Here is a 27,090-nt window from a genome sequence, read left to right as displayed (position 1 = left end):
AAGTAATAATAAAAAAAAAAGATAGAAATCGACCCCAGAGAGGATTGAACTCTCGATCTTGCGATTAACAGTCGCACGCCTTAACCAGCTTGGCCATGGAGTCTAGAACTTGCTTTATCGTAAGCGTAACTCAGGATTAGTCGTAATAATTACGGGTTCGGATTATGGTAATTAATTTCTTGTTCTATTTAGGTCTTTACATATTATAATAATAATATATAATAAAGATTATTTAAAACTATAACTTAAATACTTTTGATGAATAACTTGATAATAAATCATCTCTTTATATATGATTTATTTTCACATTTATATTTGATGTTCATATTAATCTTTTCCAACATTTCGTTGTTGTTCCTTAGGCGGCATCTTGGTTACGGTGTTTTCCTGTAAAAGTGATTTCCATTACGGAGACTTCCTATTAAGGTAATTTCCATTGCGGAGACTTCCTATTAAGGTAATTTCCATTACGGAGACTTCCTATTAAGGTAATTTCCATTACGGAGATTTCCTGTATGTTGGTTGTAATATATGTTTACTTGGTTTCATATTACGACATGCTTTCACAAAATAGTAAAGTATTATTTCTTATGTACTTTATACATAAGATAATGGTGTCATCAAACTTTGAAACTCACTTTTAACGTGGCAGTGTTCCAATATAAGATACTTCAAATAACCGTTTAATAACTAATTAGTATTGCTAATATTAACTTCAAAATTAAGGTCCAAGTATCAAGAAATAAGTTATATATAAATGTGTTATTTAGGATTCATTTATCAATCCATTCTAAAATATAAATGTTAATTTTTTATATAATTAATATTTAAAGGTATGTAGGAAAAATAGGCAACACAGTTATCTTTTATTAACTTACTAACATGTATCATTCTACGACATAACAAACATTCATGCTTAAGAACAAAAAAAAAACATGTATATATATATAAATATATATATCGATATCTAAGAAAGGAAACATGCGAAATGAAAATTTCTTTACTTTTTCGGGAATCGGATGAAAACGTATCCGATCAATTATCTAAATGCGATTTTTCAAAAAAAAAAAAAAAAAAAAGAAAAAAAAAACTTGTATTATTAGTAATACAAAATAATTTAGCAATGACCATATTACTAAAAAAAATAAGGTAAGAAAAAAAAAAAAAAAAAAAAACACCAAAGAATACATTACATATAAATAAATTATTTAATATAATATGACTGGTAAAACTAAAGGCTCATCTGATAATAAAATTGATTTGCAGAATTATACTCTAATCAAACCTGAGCCCGAGCACTGTCCAGGTCCAGAATCAGAGAACGCAGGCAAGAGTGATTCGTGTACTGGCTGTGCCAACAAAACAATTTGTGAATCCTTACCCAAAGGTCCTGATCCAGATATCCCATTAATTACAGACAATTTGTCTTGTATTAAACACAAAATATTGATATTAAGTGGTAAAGGGGGTGTAGGAAAAAGTACTTTTACAGCCATGCTCACGTGGGGTTTAAGTTCATGTTCTGCCACTGTTGATAATGAAGACGTAGACACTAGCGAATTATTGAATATAGGTTGTATGGATCTAGATATCTGCGGCCCCTCCATGCCTAGAATGTTTGGTTGCCATAACGAATTGGTTCATGAATCTAATACAGGACTAACTCCAGTATATGTCACTGAAAATCTAGCAACAATGTCTATTCAATATATGCTCCCTGAAGATGATTCTGCTATTATATGGAGAGGCCCCAAGAAGAATGCTTTAATTAAAAAGTTTTTAAAAGATGTAGATTGGAGTAATGATGGTGATGGGTTAGACTATTTAATCATTGACACTCCTCCAGGCACATCTGATGAACACATTACTATTAATAACTATTTAAAGGAATCCGGAATCGATGGGGCGTTAATTGTTACAACTCCACAAGAAGTAGCCTTATTAGATGTAAGAAAAGAGATTGATTTTTGTTTCAAAACTGGAATTAAAATACTAGGTGTTGTGGAAAACATGAGTGGGTTTGTTTGTCCTAATTGCCAAAATGAATCTAGGATTTTTAAGCCAACTACTGGGGGTGCTATGCAGTTGTGTAAAGAGTTGAATTTGCCGTTCATGGGGTCGGTTCCTTTAGACCCTAGAATAAGAAAATGCTGTGATAGTGGTATGAATTTTATAGATGTTAACCCAGATAGCCCGGCAACCGATGCCATATTAGATATACTTTTTAAATTAAGGGAAAAGATAGAACTTTAAATGGCTTTTTCTTTTTTTTTTTTAAAAAAAAAAAAATGTTCATTTCATATATATATTATACATTATATATGTTTCACTTTAATAGACGTTTTAAATGGTTTGCTTCTGGTTCTCCCAACGGCAAATTTAAAATCTTGTTCATCAAGTCTTGTCTTCTATCGGCGCTCTCCCCTTGAATGAACCTTTCAATATATTCTAAAGAAACTTTAAACGACATCTCCATGCATGAAACATAACAATATTGAATGCATTTAGTGTTTTCATAATATAAAGGTAATAGGTCCATAATGGTCTCTAAATTATCTTTTCCACTGTCCTTTAATAACAATAAACGTAAATATCTTTTGTATAATCCAATTGATCTATCCCAATCACTATCACGAATATTTTTGGGAAATGTTTCAATCAAATCCAAAACTTTCGAATGTTCTTTATCATCTGAAGATAAAATACACTTGGGACCCAATATCTTAGTAATTACAGCAATCCCCTCTTTATACTTGCCAGCTTTAATTAAACATAAACTCTCATTGTAAGAATCAAAACTATTTTTAAAACTTAAACTCAAATGGTAATAAAGTTCACTTTCAGGTATTTTCAACTTTTTCAAAAATGGGATATTATCTTGAAAACGCTTAATTTCTAGCGTAAGTAGATTTTTGAATTGTTTAGTGGCAACAAAATTGTTCTCAATAAATGTTGCGACATACATACTTTCCTCCCATAGCCCATTACATTTTAATTGTTCTATAAAGTTTAATGATGCAATATCCTTTATATTATAATCAATTTGAAGTTTCTTATGTTTGGCACTCAAAATTTGAATCAAAAACCAGGTCAAAACACAATCCAAAGGCGATTCGCTAAATTTTAAAGCTTTTAACAACTCATTGTATTTACTGGCTTCACCAGTACTAGCGGTATAAAATTTCAAAATACTAGCCACAACGCTTTTATCCACCTGATTATTGACATCATGAATTTTAAAATGGCAAAAGAAATCAGCAACAACATCACTGATAGAACTCCTATAAATATCACAATAATTCAAATGCAAAGCAAAATTGGCAAGCCAACTCAAGTCACTCAAATAGACAAAGTCACCACTCAAAATTTTAAAAATACAAGTAATCTGTGGATCAACAGAACAACCTAAAGACTTCCATTTAGATAATTGCAACTTGGCCATTTTCTTAAACGCATTGTTATTAGAAGTTAACATTGGTATAACACACGACAAGTGCGGATTATTGGAATAAATAGCCAACGAAGTTGCTTCAACAATGTCATTGTTAACTAAATGTAATATGATTTTATATAATTGATCGGCATTGTCACTTTTGCTGCTATAAGTGGACAGCTTTAAACTTATCTCCTCACTAATTTCCATATTAACCCATTCAATTAACCTGTTCAATTTCTGTTTCTTCATCAAAGATTGACAAACATTTTCATTTTCATAATTTTGCGGCTTATTCATTTTGTCAAATAATATGTGTAATAAATTCCACTTGGAATCTTCACTATTGGCATCGTATAAATTCTGAAAATTAAAGCCAATATCCTTGGAAACTATAGGAAACCCATGTGTGTCATTTCTTGTTTCAAAATTAACTCTCGGAATAATTTGAGTGAAAATATTTACCAACGTTTTGGGGTCTTTACCACCTTTAATAGCAGGGCAAGTAACAATTTTGGCACCAATACCATTAACAGATTTGATCAAAAGAGTAGAGTCTTGGTTAAACGAAGCGAAATTCCAACGCACCAATCTACGCTCCTTAATAATTTTCTGATATTCTTCCACGTTTCTATTAAACGAAGCAAACAATAAGTTATCCAAATCTGCATTTTTATCAAAAAAAAACCTTTGATCAGCAAAAATAGATTTTTTCGAAGTACCAGCAAGTGCCAATTGTTCAACCCAGTCATCAGCAGTGTCTAAGTCGGGTTGTACTTCTAAGTCATCAAAATCAGATTCATCAACATCAGAGGGCTCATAATCTCTTTCAACAACAATGTCCTCATTTTGGACTAAATCTAAAAGCTTCCCTGGAATTTTGGGGGTAGACAAGACTATATCCGTCGAATTGATGTTCAAAGCACTACTGGTATTAGATTGCTGCTTATTACTAGTTGTTCTTTCAAATGCGCCCGGCAAATCAACATCTGAATATTCATCAGCTCGCATTTTAGGGTATGCAATATTTCTATTTTTAATTTCATCCGAAACTTCCACACCGTCAAGATCAACGGCAACAGAATTATCATCAACCAAACCGTAAATACTAAAATGTTTTACTTTAAATATCCACACACCACCAAATGGATTATAAGAAATAAATTCCATACCACGCTGATTTTTCAATTTTTTCACAAAATTTTGAATTCCAGGAATATTGGAACCGTTTTTTATAGGTTTTTTCGTTTTGACATCAATTGGGTAAATTTTTTCCAAAGTTATTATTGCGGGCACATTAATGCCATTACCAACTGTCGGTTTTGTTTTTTCGTCTGGATACACTTCAACAGTTCTGTTATCATTGAAAACAACAATATTTCCAAAAAGCTTACCCTTAAAATCTTCTTTAAAGTTTGATAAATCGACATCATAACTGAATGCAATACAACCATAGCCCTTTCTACCAATAACAAAGTCAGGAACAAGACTCAATTCCTTTTCAGACATTTCAGATAATGCCTCAATTGAAGGCGAACACCAATAATCAATATCAGAGGAATCAGCAGGTTTGGCAGAGGATTTGCTAGAACTACTGCTCTCTTCGTTGCTCGATTCACCACTTGATTCAACATTCAAATCTTCCTTCAATTCATGACTACCGAAAACTCTATAATTTGAGTCTGGTTTACGATTATCTTTAGGATTATGAATACTCGATTCGCCGTTGTTGACATTATCATCTTCAATAGATCCAAATTTACTAGTCGAACTTAGTCCATTAGCCAATCTTTGTCTTTTCAAAGCAATTCTTTTAGGGTCAATTTTTAATTTACGAATACCAGATAGATCTTTTTTAGCTATAACACCATTAGTAAAAAAAATGTGATTTTGTGCTAGCTTTTTATTATTCTTGGTGATACCATTATTATTTTGCTGATTATCTAGAGTATTTTTATCAAAGCTACCAAAGTTCGATAAAAAATTAGCAGTGCCGCTTGTTAATGACGATGACGCAGAAAACAAGCCTCTTATAGAATCTGTTGATTTACCATTAAGTAGTCTAGAGCCCAATTTGCTAATTAAGCTACTTTCATTAAAAGTGGAACTTTGAAATGAATTTCTTTTTAAGCTTGTGGGATTTTTCGATCTAATATTGAAAACCGTTTTTTGATTATTAATTACGTCTGAAGTATTGTTATTCAATGAACTTGTAATTGATGCAGGCATCTTTGTAATCAACACTTCTTCTATCTTCAAACCGTATGGATTAGAAGAAGCATTCGGGATGGTATTTGACATTTGAGACCCACTGTTGTTTAAGGCCCCAAAATTCCCATTACCTGTAGCAGTGTTATTACTATTTGTGTTACCGAATAAAGAAATGGGCGCTGAGGTGGCTGATGAATTATTACCAAATAACGAATTAGAATTGGTTGTTGTGGGTTTATTGGTAAACGAAGAATTGGTCTGCGTGTTTCCATTATTAAAAAGCCCACCATTTTTATTAGTGGAAGGGTTCATAGTTGCAGATCCAAATAAACCTGTAGTCCCAGTTTTTATTTGAGGCTTATTATCTACCGGAGCAATATTTGCAGTCATTGTTTTTGAAGAATTCCCAAACAACGAAGTACCATTTGTGGTATTAGTACCTGTATTAGTTGTAGGATTGTTAAGCAGACCAGTGGATGGTTTATTGGTACCAAATAAGTTATTAGTGACAGGACTAGGTGTGGAAGCTGCCCCAATACCATTATTACCGAATAGCGTATTAGTAGGCTTAACAGTTGTGGGTGGTTGTTGCTGCTGCTGTCCAAACACATTAGTTCTTGGAACTGGTGTGGATTGTGGAGTCGATGTGTTCAAACCAGAATTACCAAACAAATTACCGCCAATTGCGGTGGTATTTATGTTATTATTGTTATTGTTGCTAGTTGTATTAAACATTACTCATTTGTTTTTTTGTTTTTTTTTTTAATCACTTAATATGTTGTGATAATATAGATCCTGTTTTTTTTTTTTTTTTTTTGTATTTGTTTATTTTATTTATTTTGAGTCTGGAAAAAAAGAAAAAAACAAAATAAAATTTTTTTGCTTTTTCTAAAAAAAAATAAAAAATAAAAAATAAAAAATAAAAAATAAAAAATATAACCAAAGAAATAAAACTGTAACCGAATACTTTTAAAGTCCGTTAGAAATTCGGTCAATTTACAGATATTAAAATCAAACACAAATTTTAGATTAAGTGAAAAGGAGAATTAAACTTTCCATAAAAATAAAGTGATAAATCACTGATAGGTTTCATTTACAATTTTTATTGAAAAGTACTTAAGAATATTTAACAATCTCTGTGTATATGTGTATGTTGTCAAAAAAAAAACACAGTTATAGTTCAAAATTGGAAACATCGCCATTTAAAAGTATTTTAAATACAGCACAATATAAAAATATTAAATAACAATACGTTTCAACCATGGCAATATTGAAAGAACACCACCAGTAAAAAGATCAGTTGAATGCACTGTAACGTCATTACTATAAAACTGTTTCTCAACCTTTACAGGGGTAACAAGTTTATTATTGTTACTTGCATTGTTTAGGATTAAATCGATAATCTGTTGGCCGGTAAAACTAAGGGTTAATTTATATAAATTTGTTAAAACATCAAACTTAATTACTGTCGATTGTATTGAGTTTTGTTGGGTCAATTTGGTGGAATATATGTAGGTCAAATTGGTTATATTTATCAAAATTTGATAAAATATATTAATTTTGTCGACAATATCATGCAATTTGGTGAACATTGCATCATTCCCTGTGCCCTCATATATCTTATTTTTAATTTTCTTGAAATATGTATTATACCACCATACACTCAAAAAATTATCGAATGGTTCATCCATTTCAAAAATTATGTTATTTTGATCAACATCAGGTAGGGAATGGTCAACTTTGATAATTAAATTTAATTCCTTAAATTTAAAAGTACATTTCCCTTCATTTTCACTGTCAGTATCAAAAATAACTTTTTTTTTTGAGTATTTTGAAGTTTCACATATAATTTTTTTAATTTTAAGAAAATTTTCACTATTTAAATCTTCTATCTCTTTTTTATGAGCAATACTTGGTAAAGAATCATCATCAATTTGGTCGCATTTTTGCTCTTTAACATTTGTCTTTTTAAATTTTATCTGCTTCAATTGGATAATCTTTTCCATAATTTCGTCTTTCCTTTTTAGTGAATCATCAATATCACCAATATCAATGTCATAGCTATTTTTTAATTTTAATTTCCACTTTTCCCATTTAATTCTATCGGATAAAGTCAAATTTTTGGTAGCTTTATTTCTAAGAGGGGACACTATGGAATTACCGGCAATAGTAGTCAAACCATCGCTAGATTTATATAATTCGATGGTTTTGATTAATTCATCTTTTATAACCAGTGCATTTTTATAAATATTTGATGTTTCATCAAAACTAGTCAAGACATCTTGGTACTCCTCCTTAACTAGATTGTAATTATCTTCTAAAACAGTAATTATTCCATCTAATTGTTGAGATCTCCAACTCAACCACATATATTCTGCCTCCAACTTTGAATAGGTTTTTAATTCATTAAATTGCTCCATAAATAAGGGTTTTTTATCGTTATTATCTTGAAATTCTGGCGAAAACCATTTTTCAAGTAAAAATAGTAAATTTCTGTGATGAATACTACTAGTACTATTACTATTAGAAGATTCATGTTTCTTTAGTAGACTATCGTAGTCAATATTAAAATTGTCTAATTTTTTAACTAATTCTTGATAAATAAATTGATAAATTTCTAATATTGGTGTATTACAATGCAAATTGATATACAAATCCGATGTGGAAACCTCACTCATGTCTTTATAGTATTTGTATAATCTAGTGATATTACTTGTGGAAAAACTGGCGTTCGTGTTAGTTGATTTGTCTTTGGCAAGTTGTGGTAATTCAATACCTATTTCTTTCAAAAAAAAATCCAGCTTATTTTTGGTAGTCTTATTTTCTTGTGTCCCATTGTCAGTGTCACCCTCCTGTTTATTAATATCTATGCGTTCATTATGGTTTATTTTAGAATGAATAAATTCCAAAGAGTCTTTTGGAGTCTCTAACGATATCCTTTTAATTTCTTTTGTTGGGGAAAATGGATGAGAAACGGGTATAGGAGATAATTTTTCATCAAAACTTAAGTCGTTGTTATCCAGTTCATTATCATCCATTTCTTTGGAATCTTTGACAGCAACACTTTTTTCATGGCTATTGTTTTCTGAAACAGCTGCTTGTGGTTCTTCCATCACAGCTTTTTGTGACTGATTTTGTGTAGAAGTAACCATTTGTGATAGCTTAAATGAACTCAATTGTTCTGGCAATAATGGCTGGGATAAAAAGGTGCTTGAACTAGGATCCTTTTCCAAAACTAAAAAATTCTTATTGTTTAACAGTAAAGGTTTATTATCAGCAAAAATCTCTGATTCACTATTAGTATCGTCATTATTATTATCATTATCACCATTACTATCATTATTATTATTATTATTATTATTATTATTATTATTAATGCTACTAATGCCAGTATTAATCTTATTAATGATAGGAATACTATTGTCATTAGCGTAGCTATCAGTATTATGAATAGTAGTAAATGCTTTTGTAAAATCCATAGTTTCCTCTCCCATGTCTACAGCCTCCTGTCCATGAATATTTTTCACGTTTGATCGTTGTGAATTCAGTATTCTGTTTTCCTCATCTTTGTGCGCCAAATCATCAAGATTGTCTAAATTGGTAAGTTCCATTGTGGTAAGACTTTGATTACTTGTATTGTTGCCATTACCATTAACATTTTCAATAAACGAGGTACTTGGTACTCTATTTGGCTCTTTTTCATAGTCTTTTGAGTTATCATCCAAAATATTCCTATTTTCATTGGTAAACAACTTGGTAATCTCCATTGATAACGTAACATTACTAGTTTGGTCTACTTCTTGTTGTGGTTCTTGTTCATCCTTAGCAGTAGTACTACTTTCATCACCATTTTTGATAGCATTAGTAACATGTTTGATTTCAGGTATTTTGTTAGGCAATTCAAATATTTGGCCAATGGGATTAGTAAAATCCATTGTTGTATTAGTCTCTTCATCCGAATTATTAATATAGTTATGATTATTGCCTATAGACATACTGTTTTGATCGTAGTTTTGTCCTTTGTCCTCTATAGCTCTTATTTTACTAGTTTCATTATTAGTATTGTAATTTTTGTTAATATTATCAAGATTAATACTTTTACTAACACCATTTGTTGTTACACTGGTATCTATGTTAGTTGGCTGTCTAGATAAAGAAATAAAATCTATCGTATGCAAAGTAACATCTGGTGCAAACGAAACACGTCTCCTTTTCTTTCCCTCAGCAGCAATTTTATTATTCATGTTTTTCAATTTGGCTTGCAACTTTGTAGTGTTTATCCTAGAAGTAGTATTGTTTTCCCTCGAAAGAAGGACATCATTTTTTGATAGGTTAAACTTTGAAGGTAGTAGAAATCGCTTAGCACCATTAGGTAGGCCTGTAGTAACGGTAGTTGCAATATTTGGAATAGATTCTTCCGTTGTTAGGGATTGACGCTTTAATATACTTTTCTTCTTTTGTTGTGATGGTTGGGTAGTATTATTATCTTTGGCAGTATTCTCATTAAGCATTACTTTATAATTATTAATTTACCGTGATATATGGATATAGGAAGTTTATATTTGTATGTATATATATATATGTATAATATTAAACTTATTTTTTTTATAAATGAAAAGCATATTAAGGAATTGAAAGCTGAAATTCTTCTATATAGTAAAATTAGTTGATCATTTACACAAAATTATTTAGTTAGATAAGAACTTTTTGCTTTTTGATCCAGCAGGCAGAATGCCCATTTTAAATGTAACTTTTCCGATCCGTATTATTGTCCGGAGTTAGATTAAACATGTCCGGATTTTTTTTTAAATTTATAAAAAAAAAAAAAAAAAAAAAATTCCATTTAAAATAAACCTATGCACAATTATATATATATATATATATATATATATATATTTATCTTTTTAATACTTCTCTAAAACACTATTTTTTTTAATCAAAAGGAAAAAAAAATAAAACAAACAACAGAACTTCTTCCTTTGGGATTTACAAATTATAATCCAATTAAGGGTGCAGTATATACAGTATCATTGGTTTCTAATAATAATAATAAACAGCGATGTTTAATTCATTTGTACATAGGTCCTTTAAACCTAACACTTCAAGGTTATTGTTGAATAAAGTTACTTCCAGTGTTAAACATAGTAATATTAATTGTTGTAATAATACTATCTTATTGTCACAAAAGGCTTCCCCAATAACCAACACTGGTTTAATTTTAAATACTTTTTTAGCTAGAACATTTAAAGTAAGGACTTCTGTTAAGAAGTTCTGTAGTGATTGCTATATTGTTAGAAGGAAGGGTAGAGTTTATGTTTACTGTAAATCTAATAAGAAACATAAGCAACGTCAAGGTTAGGCTTTTTAAATACTATCATATAATTAAACCAATATAAATGCACATTTATATATGTATATTGTCATATGTTCTAATACACATTGTGACTAATGAATGCTAAAAAGTAAGGTTGCCAGAATTCATCCTGTAAATAAATTATCATTTAAATTAGATAATAAATTAAATAATAGTATTTTAATTAAAACAATTATAATCAAAAAAAAAAAAAGAAAAAAAAAAGACATAACTAGATGATTTATATTATTTTATTAATACAATATGGACAAATTATTATACAAAAAAAAAAAATAAAAGCCGAATTTATGTATTACAAACTCCACAAAGATAAACCAACACCACCAATTAAAGCAAAGTTAGAATTATACGTATCGCTTGACCCCGTATCTGCAATCGAAGTATATTTCTTATCACTTATCTTCAACTTATAAGTAATTCCATCAAATTCCCATAATCTTAAATTTTGATCAATAGAGCACACTAAAAAGTTAATTTTATCTTTGTCACTTTTATTTTCTATAACGTTTATAGAAGTAATGGTACTTGAAGCAGCTTTTGGATCAAAAAAGGTGTTTTTAACACATAGTAAATCATTGCCAGTAGTAGAATCAAGGGTAAACACAGTAACACCTAAACCATTATCATCACCACCTGTGACTACAATAAACTCGTTACTTTTACCATTTGGAACAAAAACTTCCATTGCACGAATACCCGATTGATGAATACGGTTTCTACCTTGGTAATGAGGTAATTCAATACTCTTGTATTCTTGAAAAGGTTCCATCAACTCCAATTTGCCATTACTCCGCACAACACCAAATGGAATGTATTCGGTGACGTTGTAATATACTAAGTATCCATCTGTCGGCGCAACAACAATGTAAACACTTGAGTTATTCAAAATTCTTAGGGAAACATTTAATAAACAACAAGTTTCATATTTGCCTACTAACAACTTGTTGAATTTCTGTAAGGCGTTACTGTAATGCCACAATATAATACTGGAATCAGAATATATCGTAACCAAGGCAAAGTCAGCATCTATTGAAGCATCAGGTTCAGAATTCAAAGTATTTTCAATAAATAAAACATCGAAATCCATAATACGTAAATCAGGATTGTTTTTGGAAATGACAGGTATTTTGCAAACCAAATTCAAAAATGGAGTGTTATCAGTGGATTCGTTTAATTCCCATAGAAACAATTCTTCTCTGGCTGAAGTAGAAATTACAAAATTATCACTGATAAACTTAACTTTTTGTAAGCCGGAAACATGTGCTCGTAAGGTCCAAAAGTTTGTAAAGCCATGTGTGCTAGCATCAGAAGCAAATTTACTCAATTTCAATGTGGTGTCTTCACTACCGGTTATAAATAAAGTATCGGCTGTTAAGCTTTTACTGACTGGTTTAATTGTTATATCTCTGATTTCTTTACCATGTGTACCATTATTTAATGTTTGTAAACTCATATTCGTATTAATTTTTTTGAGATGTAATACACTGGCTTTAATATAAACCAATAATTTATCAAATCTATTGGTCCCAATAGTTTCAGTGGTACAAATTTCAAATAATTTCAATTGTCTATGAGCACCACCACAAATCTCATTAATGATTTCATAATTGCCAGTTTCATTAGATATATGAAAAATATTGGATTTAAATCCACTAATCACAAAGTCACTGGTATTATTGGGACTCATCACAAAATTACCGTCTTCCAAAAATCCACGGACTATTTTGTTGGAATGTATAATTTTATACTTCAAGGTTGAAAACCTGTTATTAACACTTATAAAGTTATAATAACCATCTCTGTTAGTTATTGAAAAAATAGGATCACCACGATCTGTATTAATATCTTCTTTAGTACTTTTTAAATGTTTCCCCGTGTATCTTATAGATGTAGTAGTATCACCAGGTGTTAATTTTCTGATCAATACATGCCTAGATCCGCCAATTTCAACGCTATTTAAATCCCAGATACCTACAGTGCTATGTCTGGAACCAACTAACAATAAATTTTCATATAGTTCAAAACACGTTGATAAAAAAATTTTCGGTTTCCTTAATTGCACGACTTTTTCAATGATAAATGCGCTGGAATTAATTTGTAATAGTACAAGGGGTTCCTCAGAATTCGGAGACTCATATAAACAAAACACCTTACCATCGGTGTATTTGAAAAAACATCCAGTTACTTTACACAATTCAACGGGTGCATAAAGATTATATTGTTCATGATCCCCATTTTTATTCAATTTTAAAAATAGTAAATGACCCTTATTGTTAGAAAAGACCACAGTTTCCAAGTCTTCCAAACCATGGGTTAATGAATAATTCTCGAAACTTGGGTTTCTAAATAGAAAAATCCAAGTCCCGCAGTGTTCTTGTTGTAAAGCTGTGACCTTTAATTGGAAAACACGACCTTCCGAGGTAATAATGATCAACCCATGTTTATTAAACCAGTGGAAACCTTTGATAATTTCAGATTTACCAACAGCAGGAACATTATTATTTAAAATTTCTTTAAGCGAATAGGTTAACAGGGAAGATTGTTGTAATGTTTTTTCCTCGTTGATTTTAGTGACTTTAACTCTGCCATCATTACCACAAGTAAAAATAAAATCATTCCAAAAATCGCAACCCCAAACACTTTTTAATTGGTGAACTTCATATGTTTTTTGTAGGACCAATTCATGTGTATCCTGCCTAATATCCCAGACTTTCACAGTGCAATCTTCAGAAGTGCTGATTAGTTGGGTATCATTGTTGATAAATTTTAGCTTCCAAATTCTTGCACTATGACCAAATGCAACAGACAATTCCTTGCCAGACCTGAAGTCATTATCCCATAATCTAATTGTCCTATCATCGGAGCAACTTGCCACTAATTTGGTATTAGCACTAGTCACAACGTCAAATATAGAACCCTCATGGCCTTTCAAATTATGAATTAATTTTTCCAAATAACAATCCCATATTAATATTCCGCCCATAACAGTACCTGCATTGACCAATACTTTCTCTTTATTGTCTATATTTTCAATATCAGTAGTTGTAGGTATGATTTTCAATGAGCCTGAATATAAAATTGACCTTTCTTGAAATAAAGCTTTTGTTCCAATATATAAAGTGTCAATGCAGTCACCGTCAGTAGCTGGTACCAGATCATACATTATGACTTTGTTGTAACAAGTTAATAAATATAACTTGGAATTATTGGATATTTCACCGCTAATAATCCATTCAGAGCCGGAACGCTTTTCTTTATTAACTAATGAGTTCTTATTAAAGGCAGATTGTTGTTTTAATATTTCATTTCTAGTGGTGACTAAATAATTGCAGCCACCGTAAAACAAAATCTCATTTTGGGAATTGATAGAAATACCATGTATTTTATTTCTGGAGAAAATTTGGCATCTGTGTATTAACTTATTTTCTGGGAATGTATAGATTAATAAATACGGACCTTGAGCATTCCAAACTTCTATAGAAGATTTATCGTTGCCAGTGACTAAAGAGGGCAAAACTTTCACGCACAATGAAGGACCTGTATGATTCAACGGTACTAATGGCATACTTGGTTATTTAAAAATTTTTATGCAATGTTCAAGGTCAAAGAATGTTATGATTAGAAAAAAAAAAAAAAAAAGAATGAAAAATTCAGTCTTAAAGTTATATATATATATATATATGTATATGTTTGTTTGTTACACAACCTGAATATGAAAAAAAGAAAAGAAAGAAAAAAGAAATTCTTTAGTATCATATTTTTCTTTCTTTTTCAGACTTGAAAACAAAAACAAAAACAAAAAAAGCCAAACTTTTCGAGTCCGAAGGGCTTAAGAATAAATACGGTTTATATATTATTATTGTTTTGTTTGGTTCGGTATATACGGACAAATGAAACATTGGACATGTTTTATTTAAAAAGAAAACGAAGGGGAAAAAAAAAAAAATAAATAAAAAAAAAGTGAGAGCGACAAATATTAATAATTAAAAATTATAAAACATTAATAAAAATGTAGCAGTTTTATAAGGAACTTTAATCTAAATAATTATTATATTTTTCATTTAAAACAAATCTTTAAAATTAATTCTTATTGTTGTTTTATATTCCACTTATTTGATCGGGATTAGATTAGATTTATGCCTATTAGATCCATAACTAAGTTATATAATTTTAATAGCATACTTCCTGGGAAAAAAGAGGGAAAAAGATAAAGGAAATACCAATAAAAAATTAAAAACAATTCACGTAACATCTATTAAAAGAAGAAAAAGATATATATATATAGAAATGGATAATTGGATACCATGTTATCATCAGCCTGAAGATTTAATTCCTCACCTACATCATAATCCTCAATTAAGATTAGATTCAAGGATACCGAAAAAGATTACCAAGACCTTTTACGATAAATATTCAGATTTATACTGGGTTGGTGATTCTATTGGCAAACTTTCTGCTTATTACAGACAGGTGATTCCATCAGGACAGTCTGTTCAACAACATTCATTAAACACTTATCATTTATATACGAGGCATTCAGTTTCTAATTTTCTCATGGGTCCCGCAGAATCAGGCATATTTGATGGGGTTTCCACCCCCGATGGTCTCTTAACAGTAACTGATACGTCATTAAATTTCAGTAATAGAAGGGGGTTATTAATGGCAAATTACACATCTTTAAATCTACATGAATTAACCTATGGTATCAAAGCAATAACAGCAAATGATTTTAGTAATACAAACTGTTTTATCGGTGGGAGTTACGATTCCATCTTCAATATTGACTATAAACAGGGGAAACTTGTTTCGAGAATAGACTATTACATGAAGAACATTAACGTAATGAAAAGCAGTGATCAGGCAAGCAATAAACTGATTTTTGTTGGGAATGATAATGGCAGCGTCGATATAATCGATACTACATCCAATAAAGTAGTAACGTCTTTGAAAGCACATGCATCCTATGTATCTGATATTGATGTAGCAAATAATACATTGGTAACTGTGGGTAAAACCAAAAAATTTGATTATATATCTGATCCATATGTTAGAGTGTTTGATTTGCGGATTATGAGAGATTTGACACCAATTGCGTTCACAGCTGGTGCTGATTTTGTACACTTACACCCCGTTTTACCGTCAGTGGTGGTAACGGCATCTAATTTCGGCCAATTTCAATTTACAGATATGTTCAATCCAACATTAACCCATACATATACTCACCCAGGGAAGATCACACATTTTAACATCTCCTACAATGGTGATTACTTGGGAATCGTTGGCTCTGATGAAAGTATGATACATACGTGGAGTAGAACTGGTGGCACTACAAGATTTTTAAATTCAATGAGTTCACCCTTGGAGTTTGCTGATATGAACAACGATTTGCCAGCAAAGGAGCCGTTTAAAATTGATGATTACACGAAACCGTTAAGTTCTGTAGGCATGTCCTCATATGATGAACTATTGCTAAGTTCATGGAATAATACGATTTTCAATTCTAGTGGAACTGTTCCGAATTTTTTCAGGCCAGATTTAAAGTTCCCCAATGGCAATGCCAACGGTATCTATAACGCCAATACTCCATCGTTTCATAGTTTATACAACAAATATCATTTAATACCATACAATAAAAGCAGTTATGGTCCCCCATATGAGAAATATATTTCAATCAAACACGTTCAAGAAAACATGACAGTAAACGATGAGAGCTTGAAATGGGAAATTTTCAAACTTGACAAGGAAAATGGCTCAAAAAATTTGTCTAATGCTTCAACTGTAGTACAACCTACTGTGGGAAACACAACTAACGTCACTTCTTTATCGACTTCCTTATCCTCATTATCACAACCAACTGCAACATCAATATTATCAGGATCCCCGCCTTTATTATTTCGTCGAGTTAAAAAGACCCCGAAAACCGAATACAGTGATCTAAACAACACTAAATATTGTGGATTAATAAATTTACCAGATGGGAATGCACCAAATTCCTTGATTCAACTATATAAATTTACACCATACTTTAATAATCTGGCAAGAGAACATTTATTGAAGCCCTTTGTCACCACAACGCTGATACACGAATTAGGCTATGTTTTTGATTGCATTGGATGTGAAAATAAATCCAAATGTTTTTTCCCAAAAAATTTTATTGAATTAGTCAGATATATGAGAAAGAAAGACAGCAACGATATCAAATATATTAACAAATTTATTTGCAAAACAATCAGTAAAGAGACGAAAGTTTCACTTAGAGCAAACTATGATGAGGTTTTAATTTTAAATAGTACAGCAAATAAAAGACAGTCTACACCTACCATTTTACATTATATAGAACACAGCTTCAATTCCTTTAAAAACAATATAGCTGGTTTTAACAACTCCCTCACCAGTGGTAGTAAGAAGTGCTCAAAACTTCCAGAATCTTTTGTTTTGAATGTTGATATATCCAGTGCTGATTTAAACGAAAAATGCTACGGTAAAAATCACAATTGGCTACTAAACATTTTTCATTTAGGTATTACGAAACTAAATAATCAATTTATTTTTAAAGAAAATGCTGAAGATTTGCCAAGGTTTTGTGCTGAAAAATGTGAATATGAACTGAACGGATTCGTGGCAAAAGTTAAGTATAACGACAATATGTCTCACAATTATGTTACTTTTGTGAAAATATATCAAAAAACAAACACAGCCACAGAATATAAGTGGTTCATGTTTAATGATTTTGTTGTTGTTGAAATGCCTGAAGAAATAGTATTGGACTTTAAAAATAATTGGAAAGTCCCACAGGTTATTATATATACCAAGAAAGATGTGTTAAAAGAGTTTTGTACAATTAATAACGATTACATCAATAGTATAACACACAACGTTCCGCAGAAAATTTTTGCTCAGGAATTCACAAGATTAACCAATATTGAGGAAGTTCCTGTGAAGGGCACCTTATTGGCAATGGATTCTGAATTTGTCTTAGCTTCGAATAATAAGTATCATATAGATTGTAATGGAAATGTTGATTTAATACAAGCAGCTAGAGTGGTTTTAGCAAGGATATCAGTGTTATATGGTGACTACAAGAATATGGGGAAAATCATGTTTGATGATTACATTATCCACAAGGGTCATATTGGGGATTACCTAACACGTTATAGTGGTATATCCCCTGGCGATTTGGATCCAGACAAAAGTAACAAAAAATTGTGCCAGAGACAATTAAGCTATAGAAAATTTTGGTTACTAATTAAACTGGGCTGCATTATTGTAGGCCATGGTTTACCAAATGATTTTGCTGGTATTGGGATCTATGTTCCAAATAATCAGGTGGAAGATACTGCCACTTATTTCTGGCAAGGTGGGAGGTACTTGTCTTTAAGATATTTGGCCCATGTATTGTTAAAAAATGACATTCAAACTGGTGATCATGATTCTATAGAAGATGCTCATAATGCATTACTGCTCTTCAAAGAATATTTGAATTTAAAGGCTACTGGTGATTTTGAAGGTATGATTGATAAAATATTTCGTGAGGGTCGTGCTGTTAATTACAAAGTTCCCAGTGAGGCTATTATTGATTCGACAATTATTAGTACTAAACATTTTGAAGAAAAAGAATAACGGTCTATAAATTGCGAAGTGAATGAAATAATATATATGTTGTATTATGATTGTATAAAATTAAATATGTAGTGAGCACAAAAAAAAAAAAAAAAAAAAAAAAAAAAAAAAAAAAAAGAAAAAATATTAAACTATAAATTGCGTGATGATATCAAGTAATTATTAAGCAAGTACTCTTGCCTCGTTTTCAAACTATATATTATCTGTTTAGTCATATTTATCTATTGATATTAAAACTGTTTCTGTTTGCGTTGGTAGTATTAGTATTTGAAGTTCCAGATCTGTTTGCAATTTGAAATGAAGCCATATTTCTATGATGTGAGTTTAAATTGGAGTTTAACATTAATCTTGTTGACTGAAAGCTAGGAGCATAGATATTGTTATTAACATTGCCATTAATAGTGTTATTATTAATGGGATTACTATTATTGGAATTGCTATTAACGTTACTATTAAGGGTAGGGTTTTTATTGTTATGGTTATTATTATTGTGAGGATAATTATGACGCTGATGATGGATATAATATTGCGATTCGTTATTTCTCAGTAAATTACTCCCACGATTATTATTTGTGTTGTACTCACCACCACCGCCACCATTTGCACCATTTAAAGATTTTTTACTTTCTGTGATCCAGATATTTCTTAAAATACTTTTAATTTCAGAAGACGGTGTGCCAAATATGCTTACCAAAACATCGTCACTGCCAGCTTTGCTATTTTTATTATGAGTATTATTTTTGTTAGTGCGTGATCCTTTTTTTTTGTCGTTCGTATCATTCCTAGTGTTTCCAATCACGCCCTTATCATCAATTAAAGAACCATTTTTCTTGCCAAATTCATTTATTTGTTGTAATGATCTATACAATGGGTTATCATATCTTTTTATATTAATATACTCCCTAGAAATTCTTTCAAACTCTCTTTTCGCCTCAACAGATGATGCCAAATATACAGCATCGGGTTTTTCATAATCAGAAGATAGATCCAAAATAGAGTTTTCCCTTTGTAACCATAATTTCTGTTGAGTTCTCGAGTCAGAATCTGTAGAATCTGATTTTAGAAATGAATGAAAATTATTAAACGTATCTTTTTTAGGTGAATCTTCAGTAAATTCCATGAATGCATCGTTATTGTTGCCATTATAACCAGATGTTTTTGAAGACTTAGGAATTATTCTTTGAAAATTGTTTGCGCTATTTCTGGAAGTTGGCAATTGTTGCTGTTGTTGTTGCAGCGATGCTTTATTTGCGGTAGCAAATCTTAATAGTGATGTTTGGGATGGTCTTGATGTAAGCAATGTTCCTAACCTTGTAACTGAATGCTGTTTTGACAAACCGTGTTGTTGCTGTTGTTGATATTGTTGCTGATTTTTTTGGAGTTGTTGATGCTGCTGTAAATTACTTGTTAAACTTGATATTGAAGATGAAAAATCGCTTCTACCCTGTGATGAAGAAGTCGGTTGTTGTTGTTGTTGCTGTTGTTGTTGTTGTTGTTGTTGTTGTTGTATATTATAGGTATCTGTTATAGCAGGCCTCATCATTGTGTGTAAGGAGTCGGCACTATTCAAAAAATCTTGATTAATATAATTAAACTTGATATCTGGATTTCCACCGTTGTATAGACTGTTTGCTGTGGAGCTTGGTGGCCTCGTATCATGATTAACATTATTTTCATGAGCTATACCCATGTCGTAATTGCTGTTGCTATTGTTGCTGCTAGTATTATCTATTTTCTCTACAGTCTCGGCTGTTTGAGATAAAATTAAATCAGATGATTGATTTTGATTGATGACTATTTGGTCTTTACCCTCATTATCTCCAGGGTAATTATTGTTATTGCTATTATTGTTGTTTATATTAATCTGAGTAGTACTATCATCAATTATATCTCCGTTTAACTTAATATTTTCTGAGTTTATTGGACCCCTTGTATATGGCGTGATTTGTCTCTTCAGGCTATGACCGGCCTCACTTAAAGTAGGTTGCATGTATGCATGGTTTGAACCAATTATATCATCATCATTATCTTCAGTAACAAAGTTGGTGCGATTATTATTGATATCATCATAATTATAATTATTAGCCATAAAATTGTTGCTGTTTTCATAATTGTTGATATTGTCAATACGGTGAAGACGGTCCCCCTCTTCCCCCTCCTCATTTCTAATTTCAGCTTTATTATGTATTTGATCAAAGGATTGATGAGAAACAGGTCTTAGGCTAGAAGGAGCAATATAACTTAGGGGTTTTGTAATATTCACCATTGCGTTTAATTTATTAGTATTACTTTTATTTACATTCTTGTCTTTATGTGCTGATTTTTTTGTCCTTTTTTTTGTACCTCCTAAAAATGAGGTAGAAGTATGTATTATGTTATTGTCACGTTCTTCAACAGAAGAGGATGAAGAACTACCGCTATTGCGAATGTCAACATTACTTTTTTGCTGTTTTAATCGTCCATGTTCCTTTTTCATGACATCGCCACCACTGTTGTTGCTGCTGCTGCTGCTGCTGCTGCTGCTGCTGCTGCTGGATATTTCATCATCAGTGAAATGTTCAACCTCCTCATCAGTAGATGATTCTTGTTGATAAAATTCATTCCCATCATGAATGGATACCACTGATTTACTACTGCGTCTTGATTTAGGGACTAATTTAAGACTATTATTGTGATTGTTGTTGATGTATTCTGTAAAATTAGTATCTGTATTAGTATTATTTAACGGACTCATCGGCTTAATATATTGGAAATTGGCATTGTTATTGTTACTTTGATGATTGGTATTCTTTGTTCTTAAGTTGGTCGACGATAAAGCTGTCATATTTAAGCCATTAATAGTTCTTCTTCTGGCTATAGAATCCGAGGATTTTGATTTTTTCAATGAATTAGTGCTATTATTACTACTTATACTTTCAGAATCACTTTTATCATATAGGGGCAATGTTGTTCCATCGTGACTGGAAGCTTTATGTAATTTAAGTAAGCCTTTGAAACTTGCACTACTTTTAGTTCTGGATTTAACTGAAAATTGTTTGATTTTCTTAAGATTATGTCCAGATGAGGTTGATACTGTTTTTTCCATATTTGCTGATATTGTGTTATTTTTTTTTTCAAGTTGAGGGACATATAAAGGAAATTAGAACTCAATTTGTTTTTAATTGTGTTACTATATATGGCACTAAAGTTACTAACCCTTCGCTGCTGCGGAAATTTTTTATTTTTTATTTTTTTTTTTTAATTTTTTAATTTTTTATTTTTTTTCTTTTTTAAAGAAAAGGTATGAAAAGTGCACGTGATTGTTCTAATTTGGTGTATATCCGTATTTGATTTCCGAAATGGAAGCAAGTGGTTTTATCCGAGTGCCGTTGCTAAAAAAGAAAAGAAAAATAACGCTTTTTTCTTTTTTTTTTTTTTTTTTCGTATGAGAACTTCCACTAAAATTGTGCAAACATAACAAATCTTAAAAACCGTTAAAAAAAAAATATATATACGTATAATATTTATATTTATATATAGAAAAGAAAGAAAAAAAAAAAAAATCACGTAGTAGAAAAATTGTTATATAAGATTGACACAAATTGTTGATTTGAGATTTGAATAAAATATTTAAATTACAATACAAATACCAAATCCTAGACTGACAAAGTTTTTGCTTTTACTTCTTTTTCTTTTTCTTTTTCTTTTCTTCTTTCTCCTTTTTCCTTTTTCCTTTCTACAGAAAACATTTGTTGCTTTATATCTATATATTCATCTTTCAATTTTTTATTTTTAAAATATAAAAATAAATACATAAACATACACATTATGCTTGAAAGACTATATTATGGAATACTATTCGTAACCTTTTCCATAATTCGCAAGCCAATAATATTTTTAATCAATATTTTGAAATTGTTTTTAGATGAAATTACTTTGGAAGGCTATAAAAACAGTAAACTTGGCAGTAGATACAAATATTCAGATCCATTAATAGAAAAAATAGCCAAAGCTAAAGATATTACTGACTTGTGCTATCTTCATGGATACTATGTCCACGAACATGTGGTCAAAACAAAGGATGGCTATTTACTAACCATCCACAGGATAACCAAGACAACTAATGTTAATAACATTGATGGTGATAGCCGTAAGACCAAACCTGTCGTATATTTCCATCATGGTTTATTAACCAACAGTGAGCTATTCGTTTCTGGTGATACCAAGGAAAAGTGTCTACCGCTTTTATTAGTGGACTTGGGGTATGATGTATGGTTAGGCAACAACAGGGGTAACAGTTACAGCAGAAAACATATTAATTATGAAGTTAATGAACAAAAGTTTTGGGACTTTTCACTTGATGAATATGCCATATTTGATATACCAGATACCATAGACTACATACTGGAGTTAACCTACCAAGAAAAAATCATATATATTGGCTTTAGCCAAGGTGCTTCACAAGGATTTGCCTCATTATCTATCAATCCTAACTTAAGCAAAAAATTCAAAATTTTCATTGGGTTATCGCCAGCCATGATTCCCAAAAATTTAAATCATCCTATAGCAAACTATGTAATACATTGCTCACATATTTTGTTATACACTTTTTTCGGCAAAAAATCATTAATGCCTAGCGTTTTGTTTTGGCAGAAAATGTTAAGTCCGGTAACTTTTATGAGAGTAGTTGATAAATGTCTAGTACTACTATTTAATTGGACGCATGGAAATATATCCATCCGCCAAAAAGAAGCAGGGTATCCTCACATGTTTTCACCAACAAGTGTTAAAACTTTGGTTCATTGGTTTCAAATTATCAAAAGGAAAAGGTTTCAGATGTTTGAAGAAAATCCAAGTTTGTTAGCAGAATTTATTACAAAAGATGAGGAACGAGAATATGCCTATAGTAATTACCCATTAGAAACTAATTCTATATCTAAGGGATGTATATTTCCCGTGCAAACGATTAGGGATTTACCAATGTTTTTAGTTTATGGTACTTCAGATATCTTAATAGATATGGATAGGACCATGGAAAATCTAAAAAATAACAATTCATTGGTTGATTTCATAAGTATAGATGGTTATGAGCATATGGATACATTATGGGCTTCAGATGTTAAAGAGACTTGTTTTGATCCAATAATTGATAGATTAAAAAAACTTGAATGAGTTGATATATTATTACCATCATTGCTGCCATTATGTGATCAAAAGTTTTGCAGTTATTTTATTTTATTTTTTTTTTTTTTAACAAAAACAAAAACAAAAACAAAAACAAAAAGAAGGAAAACAAGTAAAATGCCTAAGTTACGGGTGTGTATATAAAAAAAGCCCTAAATTTAAAAGAGCAAAAAAAAACCTCCCATTTCTTTTTTTTTTTTTTTTTCTGCGTAAAATTGCAAAAATTAAAAAAAAAAGTATATTAAAAAAGTATATTAAAAAAGTACTTTTAAATGGCTTTGATGTTATTTCAATTTCAATTGAATTTTAAATTATTATTATCATATATATATGCACTCTCTCTCTCTATCTCTCCTTGTAAAAGATTTATATATTTTTTTTTCTACTAAATAATTTTTCTTATTAAAAAAATACAAAAAAAAGTAACAAACGCATTTTCACCACCCTTTCGCAATACGCCAAAAGCATCATAGTTGCAGGTTAAGTTATTTAAATAACAGACCCATGACAATTATATTTTAAGATATTAGTGTTGCCTTGCGACTTTGTCGTAGTGTTTGCTCGGGTTGGAGAACATATTTATCCATGGATCTTGGGTGCAATGAACTATCATTAATTATCTTATTTTATAAGATGATTGCAGAGAGGATGCCTTCGTGCTCTTCGTATGTAGTTAATTGCAAGGATCGATGGAACATTACAGTATTAAGCATATATTTCTTTTAATTAAAATATTGGTCTTTTTCTTTGTTTTATTATAAAGGAAACAAGAAAAGAATATTTTTTTAATTTTTTTTTTTATTTATTTGTTTATTTATTTTTTTTTGTAAAAAAAAAGGAGATTACAAAAACTTAACGGTAAACTCAATCTTGTCCTTTTTGTCTATATCTGTATCGATTGAAAGGCTTAAATGAATATCATTATGATTTTTAGGATTCCTTGGTGAATCTGAAGCTAGAATTGAATCCTAATAGTTCGTTAATACCATGAGTCCAATCATTTTCTGTCTTGGCTATACAATAAATACCCGACATTTTGCCTCTATTTTTGGCGGTCCCGCGTACGACACCTTCTCCAGATATGCTAGTGCCACTGGTTATTACGGCTGGTTTAGTTATTCTTGTTGGTACATGGGAACCATTAACATATATAGTCCCCACTTCGTTAATAATATGTATTTCGTCATCTATATGCAAATCCTGTTGAGGTATTCCGTCAATGCTTAACTTGACAACTTTATTATCTAAAGGTCCTCCACTCGAAGCTTTGGAACCAATTTTAATCATAATATGTGAAGTATGTGCTAAAATCAATGGTCTAAATGATAAGGATCGAGGACAAATAGGAGTTAGTAAGATACATGGAACTAAAGGCGATACAATAGATCCACCTGCACTTAACGAATATGCTGTAGACCCTGTTGGTGTAGATAGTACCACACCGTCAGCAGTTGTCCTTGTTAAAAAATCACCATCTATATAAATATCTAAATTGGTTAAGTGCGGCGAATCTCCTCTATGTAAGAAAATATCATTCATAGCATGGACCATTTCGTTATTACTACTGTTATTGTTGTTGCTGTTGGTTGTAGCAGCGGTAGTAGTAATAGGAATTGTTGTTGTTGAGGGAGATACCTGTTTGTTTTTGTTTTGTGTAATATTGACACCATTTCTTAGAACATGACACTCTAATCTGTTCCTATGTAAAACTTTACTTCTACTGTGAATAACTTTATCAAACACAGAAACATAATCCTGAAATTGAAAGGGCAATAAAAATCCTAGTGTGCCTAATGAAAATGCTAACACAGGTGGCACATAATCATTGCTAAATATAGAAACTGCCCTCAATATGGTACCATCTCCACCTAACGTAACTAACAAGTCAGTCTTTTTAATAATATCTTCAGTAGACCCTGTATACAAAACATATGGTGTATCAGCATTAACGGCATTAGTTCGAGAGGGGACAACTTTGATGCCTTCTATATCATTTTTTGACAATAAAATAGGTGTCAATTCTTCGATTACGTCAGGCGTAACTATTATATTAATTGAGGGATATGTGTCATGTATGTGTTTGATAAAAATGGCCATTGCCTTGGTAGTTCTAATAGTCCATGGTTTTTTCATGATAAATATGTTTTGAACAGGCGCATGCCATAACAATGATTGCAACTTGGATTTGGGCGACGAAACATAATCTGCGTATATTTTGGAACGTAGGTCACTAACAGGTTTTGTTTTAACAATGGTACTCAAAAAGTTTTTTTTTTGCAATAGTAAGTTCTTTTTGGTTAAGTTAAACGATGTGTTACGTAAAAACAATATCATTGGCGGTCTTAGCAGTGACATGCTCTAGAAACAAAGATGGACCTGCCTTGGAAATTATATGACTTTTTTTTTAATTTTTTTTTTTTATTCTTCCTTAAAAGAAAAAAGAAAAGATAGAAAGAGAAAAAGAAAGAGTTATGTTTATATTAATCTTCCTCTTCCCTGAAAAAAAAAGAAAAGAAAAGAAGAGAAGAGAAAAGAAAATGAAAAACAATCGAAAAAAGACAAATTATTAAAAAAATTTATATATATAAATGTAATTTTTTTTTTCTTTTTTTTTTTTTTTTTTTGACTTTGAATAGCAATAAAAATTGGTCCGCTTTTTTTCTTTTTTTCTATTTTTATATTGGCAATTTTGAGAGAGGGGAAAGAAAAAACTCTTAGCAGTGCATAAATACACACAGATATATATATAAATTAATAAAAAAAGATAAAAGAAAACGTACATTAAACTAACTAAGTCTAAAATATAACCAATAACATCTTTTTTTTTATGACTACCAATATTTTACACTTCTTTTCTAATAATAGATATCAAAATGTGGATCCTTCTGCTGGCTGTGGTAATTTTTTGTTTGCTGCAGTAGACATTTCCTTTCTTAAATCCAACAACAAAGTTTCCATAGTATAAGATCTTTTCCAATTTTTTAAAGTGTGAAATTCATTAGCACTAACTTGCCCGTTCTCAGCATTCACGCATGGCAAGTTTATCTTGGATATAAACTTGATTTCTGGTGGTTGATCTGGGTAATTGTCTCCACATTTAATTGACAGAAAGTAGATCCTATTTTCGTGATTACTATGTGGCGGTCCTAAAATAGTACCATTCCAATTTGTCATGGTAATGTCTTCTGCATCTGCTAAACCGTAACTACATGATTCTGGGCCCAGACCCTTTTCTCCCTTTTCTAGTTCTTCCAACAATCTAAAACTTCTTGGCACCTTGGACATTTCT

The 27,090-nt window shown here is 30.8% G+C and overlaps 10 protein-coding genes and 2 non-coding genes across 12 annotated transcripts; 5 read left to right on the top strand and 7 right to left on the bottom strand.

The window, feature by feature from the left end:
• Positions 1-29: 29 nt before the first annotated feature.
• On the bottom strand, positions 30-103 carry SCDLUD_001079. The gene has a single exon. It is a non-coding gene; the product is annotated as a tRNA-Asn (tRNA).
• A 1,115-nt stretch (positions 104-1,218) lies between these two features.
• NBP35 (Fe-S cluster-binding ATPase) lies at positions 1,219-2,253 on the top strand (the record flags this gene model as incomplete). Its single annotated transcript, XM_046080059.1, has 1 exon — positions 1,219-2,253. The coding sequence occupies one exon, from the start codon at positions 1,219-1,221 to the stop codon at positions 2,251-2,253; it is 1,035 nt and encodes a 344-aa protein (XP_045937367.1).
• Positions 2,254-2,326: 73 nt separating this feature from the next.
• On the bottom strand, positions 2,327-6,379 carry NUP145 (nucleocytoplasmic transporter NUP145; the record flags this gene model as incomplete). The annotated part of the gene is made up of 1 exon (XM_046080058.1): positions 2,327-6,379. One exon carries the CDS (start codon positions 6,377-6,379, stop codon positions 2,327-2,329), a length of 4,053 nt encoding a protein of 1,350 aa, XP_045937366.1.
• Positions 6,380-6,882: 503 nt separating this feature from the next.
• SPC105 (kinetochore-microtubule binding complex subunit SPC105) lies at positions 6,883-10,155 on the bottom strand (the record flags this gene model as incomplete). Its single annotated transcript, XM_046080057.1, has 1 exon — positions 6,883-10,155. One exon carries the CDS (start codon positions 10,153-10,155, stop codon positions 6,883-6,885), a length of 3,273 nt encoding a protein of 1,090 aa, XP_045937365.1.
• Positions 10,156-10,703: 548 nt separating this feature from the next.
• On the top strand, positions 10,704-11,003 carry RTC6 (mitochondrial 54S ribosomal protein bL36m; the record flags this gene model as incomplete). The annotated part of the gene is made up of 1 exon (XM_046080056.1): positions 10,704-11,003. The coding sequence occupies one exon, from the start codon at positions 10,704-10,706 to the stop codon at positions 11,001-11,003; it is 300 nt and encodes a 99-aa protein (XP_045937364.1).
• Positions 11,004-11,310: 307 nt separating this feature from the next.
• On the bottom strand, positions 11,311-14,583 carry RTT10 (tRNA (34-2'-O)-methyltransferase regulator RTT10; the record flags this gene model as incomplete). Its single annotated transcript, XM_046080055.1, has 1 exon — positions 11,311-14,583. One exon carries the CDS (start codon positions 14,581-14,583, stop codon positions 11,311-11,313), a length of 3,273 nt encoding a protein of 1,090 aa, XP_045937363.1.
• Positions 14,584-15,305: 722 nt separating this feature from the next.
• PAN2 (poly(A)-specific ribonuclease) lies at positions 15,306-18,638 on the top strand (the record flags this gene model as incomplete). The annotated part of the gene is made up of 1 exon (XM_046080054.1): positions 15,306-18,638. One exon carries the CDS (start codon positions 15,306-15,308, stop codon positions 18,636-18,638), a length of 3,333 nt encoding a protein of 1,110 aa, XP_045937362.1.
• A 217-nt stretch (positions 18,639-18,855) lies between these two features.
• On the bottom strand, positions 18,856-21,723 carry TCO89 (Tco89p; the record flags this gene model as incomplete). The annotated part of the gene is made up of 1 exon (XM_046080053.1): positions 18,856-21,723. One exon carries the CDS (start codon positions 21,721-21,723, stop codon positions 18,856-18,858), a length of 2,868 nt encoding a protein of 955 aa, XP_045937361.1.
• Positions 21,724-22,445: 722 nt separating this feature from the next.
• Positions 22,446-23,789, top strand: SCDLUD_001071 (uncharacterized protein; the record flags this gene model as incomplete). The annotated part of the gene is made up of 1 exon (XM_046080052.1): positions 22,446-23,789. One exon carries the CDS (start codon positions 22,446-22,448, stop codon positions 23,787-23,789), a length of 1,344 nt encoding a protein of 447 aa, XP_045937360.1.
• Positions 23,790-24,229: 440 nt separating this feature from the next.
• On the top strand, positions 24,230-24,501 carry SCDLUD_001070. Its single transcript, XR_006829186.1, has one exon. It is a non-coding gene; the product is annotated as a snR10 (small nucleolar RNA).
• Positions 24,502-24,731: 230 nt separating this feature from the next.
• On the bottom strand, positions 24,732-26,156 carry POS5 (NADH kinase; the record flags this gene model as incomplete). The annotated part of the gene is made up of 1 exon (XM_046080051.1): positions 24,732-26,156. One exon carries the CDS (start codon positions 26,154-26,156, stop codon positions 24,732-24,734), a length of 1,425 nt encoding a protein of 474 aa, XP_045937359.1.
• Positions 26,157-26,669: 513 nt separating this feature from the next.
• On the bottom strand, positions 26,670-27,086 carry MMS2 (E2 ubiquitin-conjugating protein MMS2; the record flags this gene model as incomplete). Its single annotated transcript, XM_046080050.1, has 1 exon — positions 26,670-27,086. The coding sequence occupies one exon, from the start codon at positions 27,084-27,086 to the stop codon at positions 26,670-26,672; it is 417 nt and encodes a 138-aa protein (XP_045937358.1).
• Positions 27,087-27,090: the final 4 nt, after the last annotated feature.

The sequence above is a fragment of the Saccharomycodes ludwigii genome, chromosome I (assembly GCF_020623625.1).
Source record: "Saccharomycodes ludwigii strain NBRC 1722 chromosome I, whole genome shotgun sequence".
Taxonomy (NCBI): domain Eukaryota; kingdom Fungi; phylum Ascomycota; class Saccharomycetes; order Saccharomycodales; family Saccharomycodaceae; genus Saccharomycodes; species Saccharomycodes ludwigii.
This window is presented reverse-complemented; position numbering and strand designations above follow the sequence as displayed.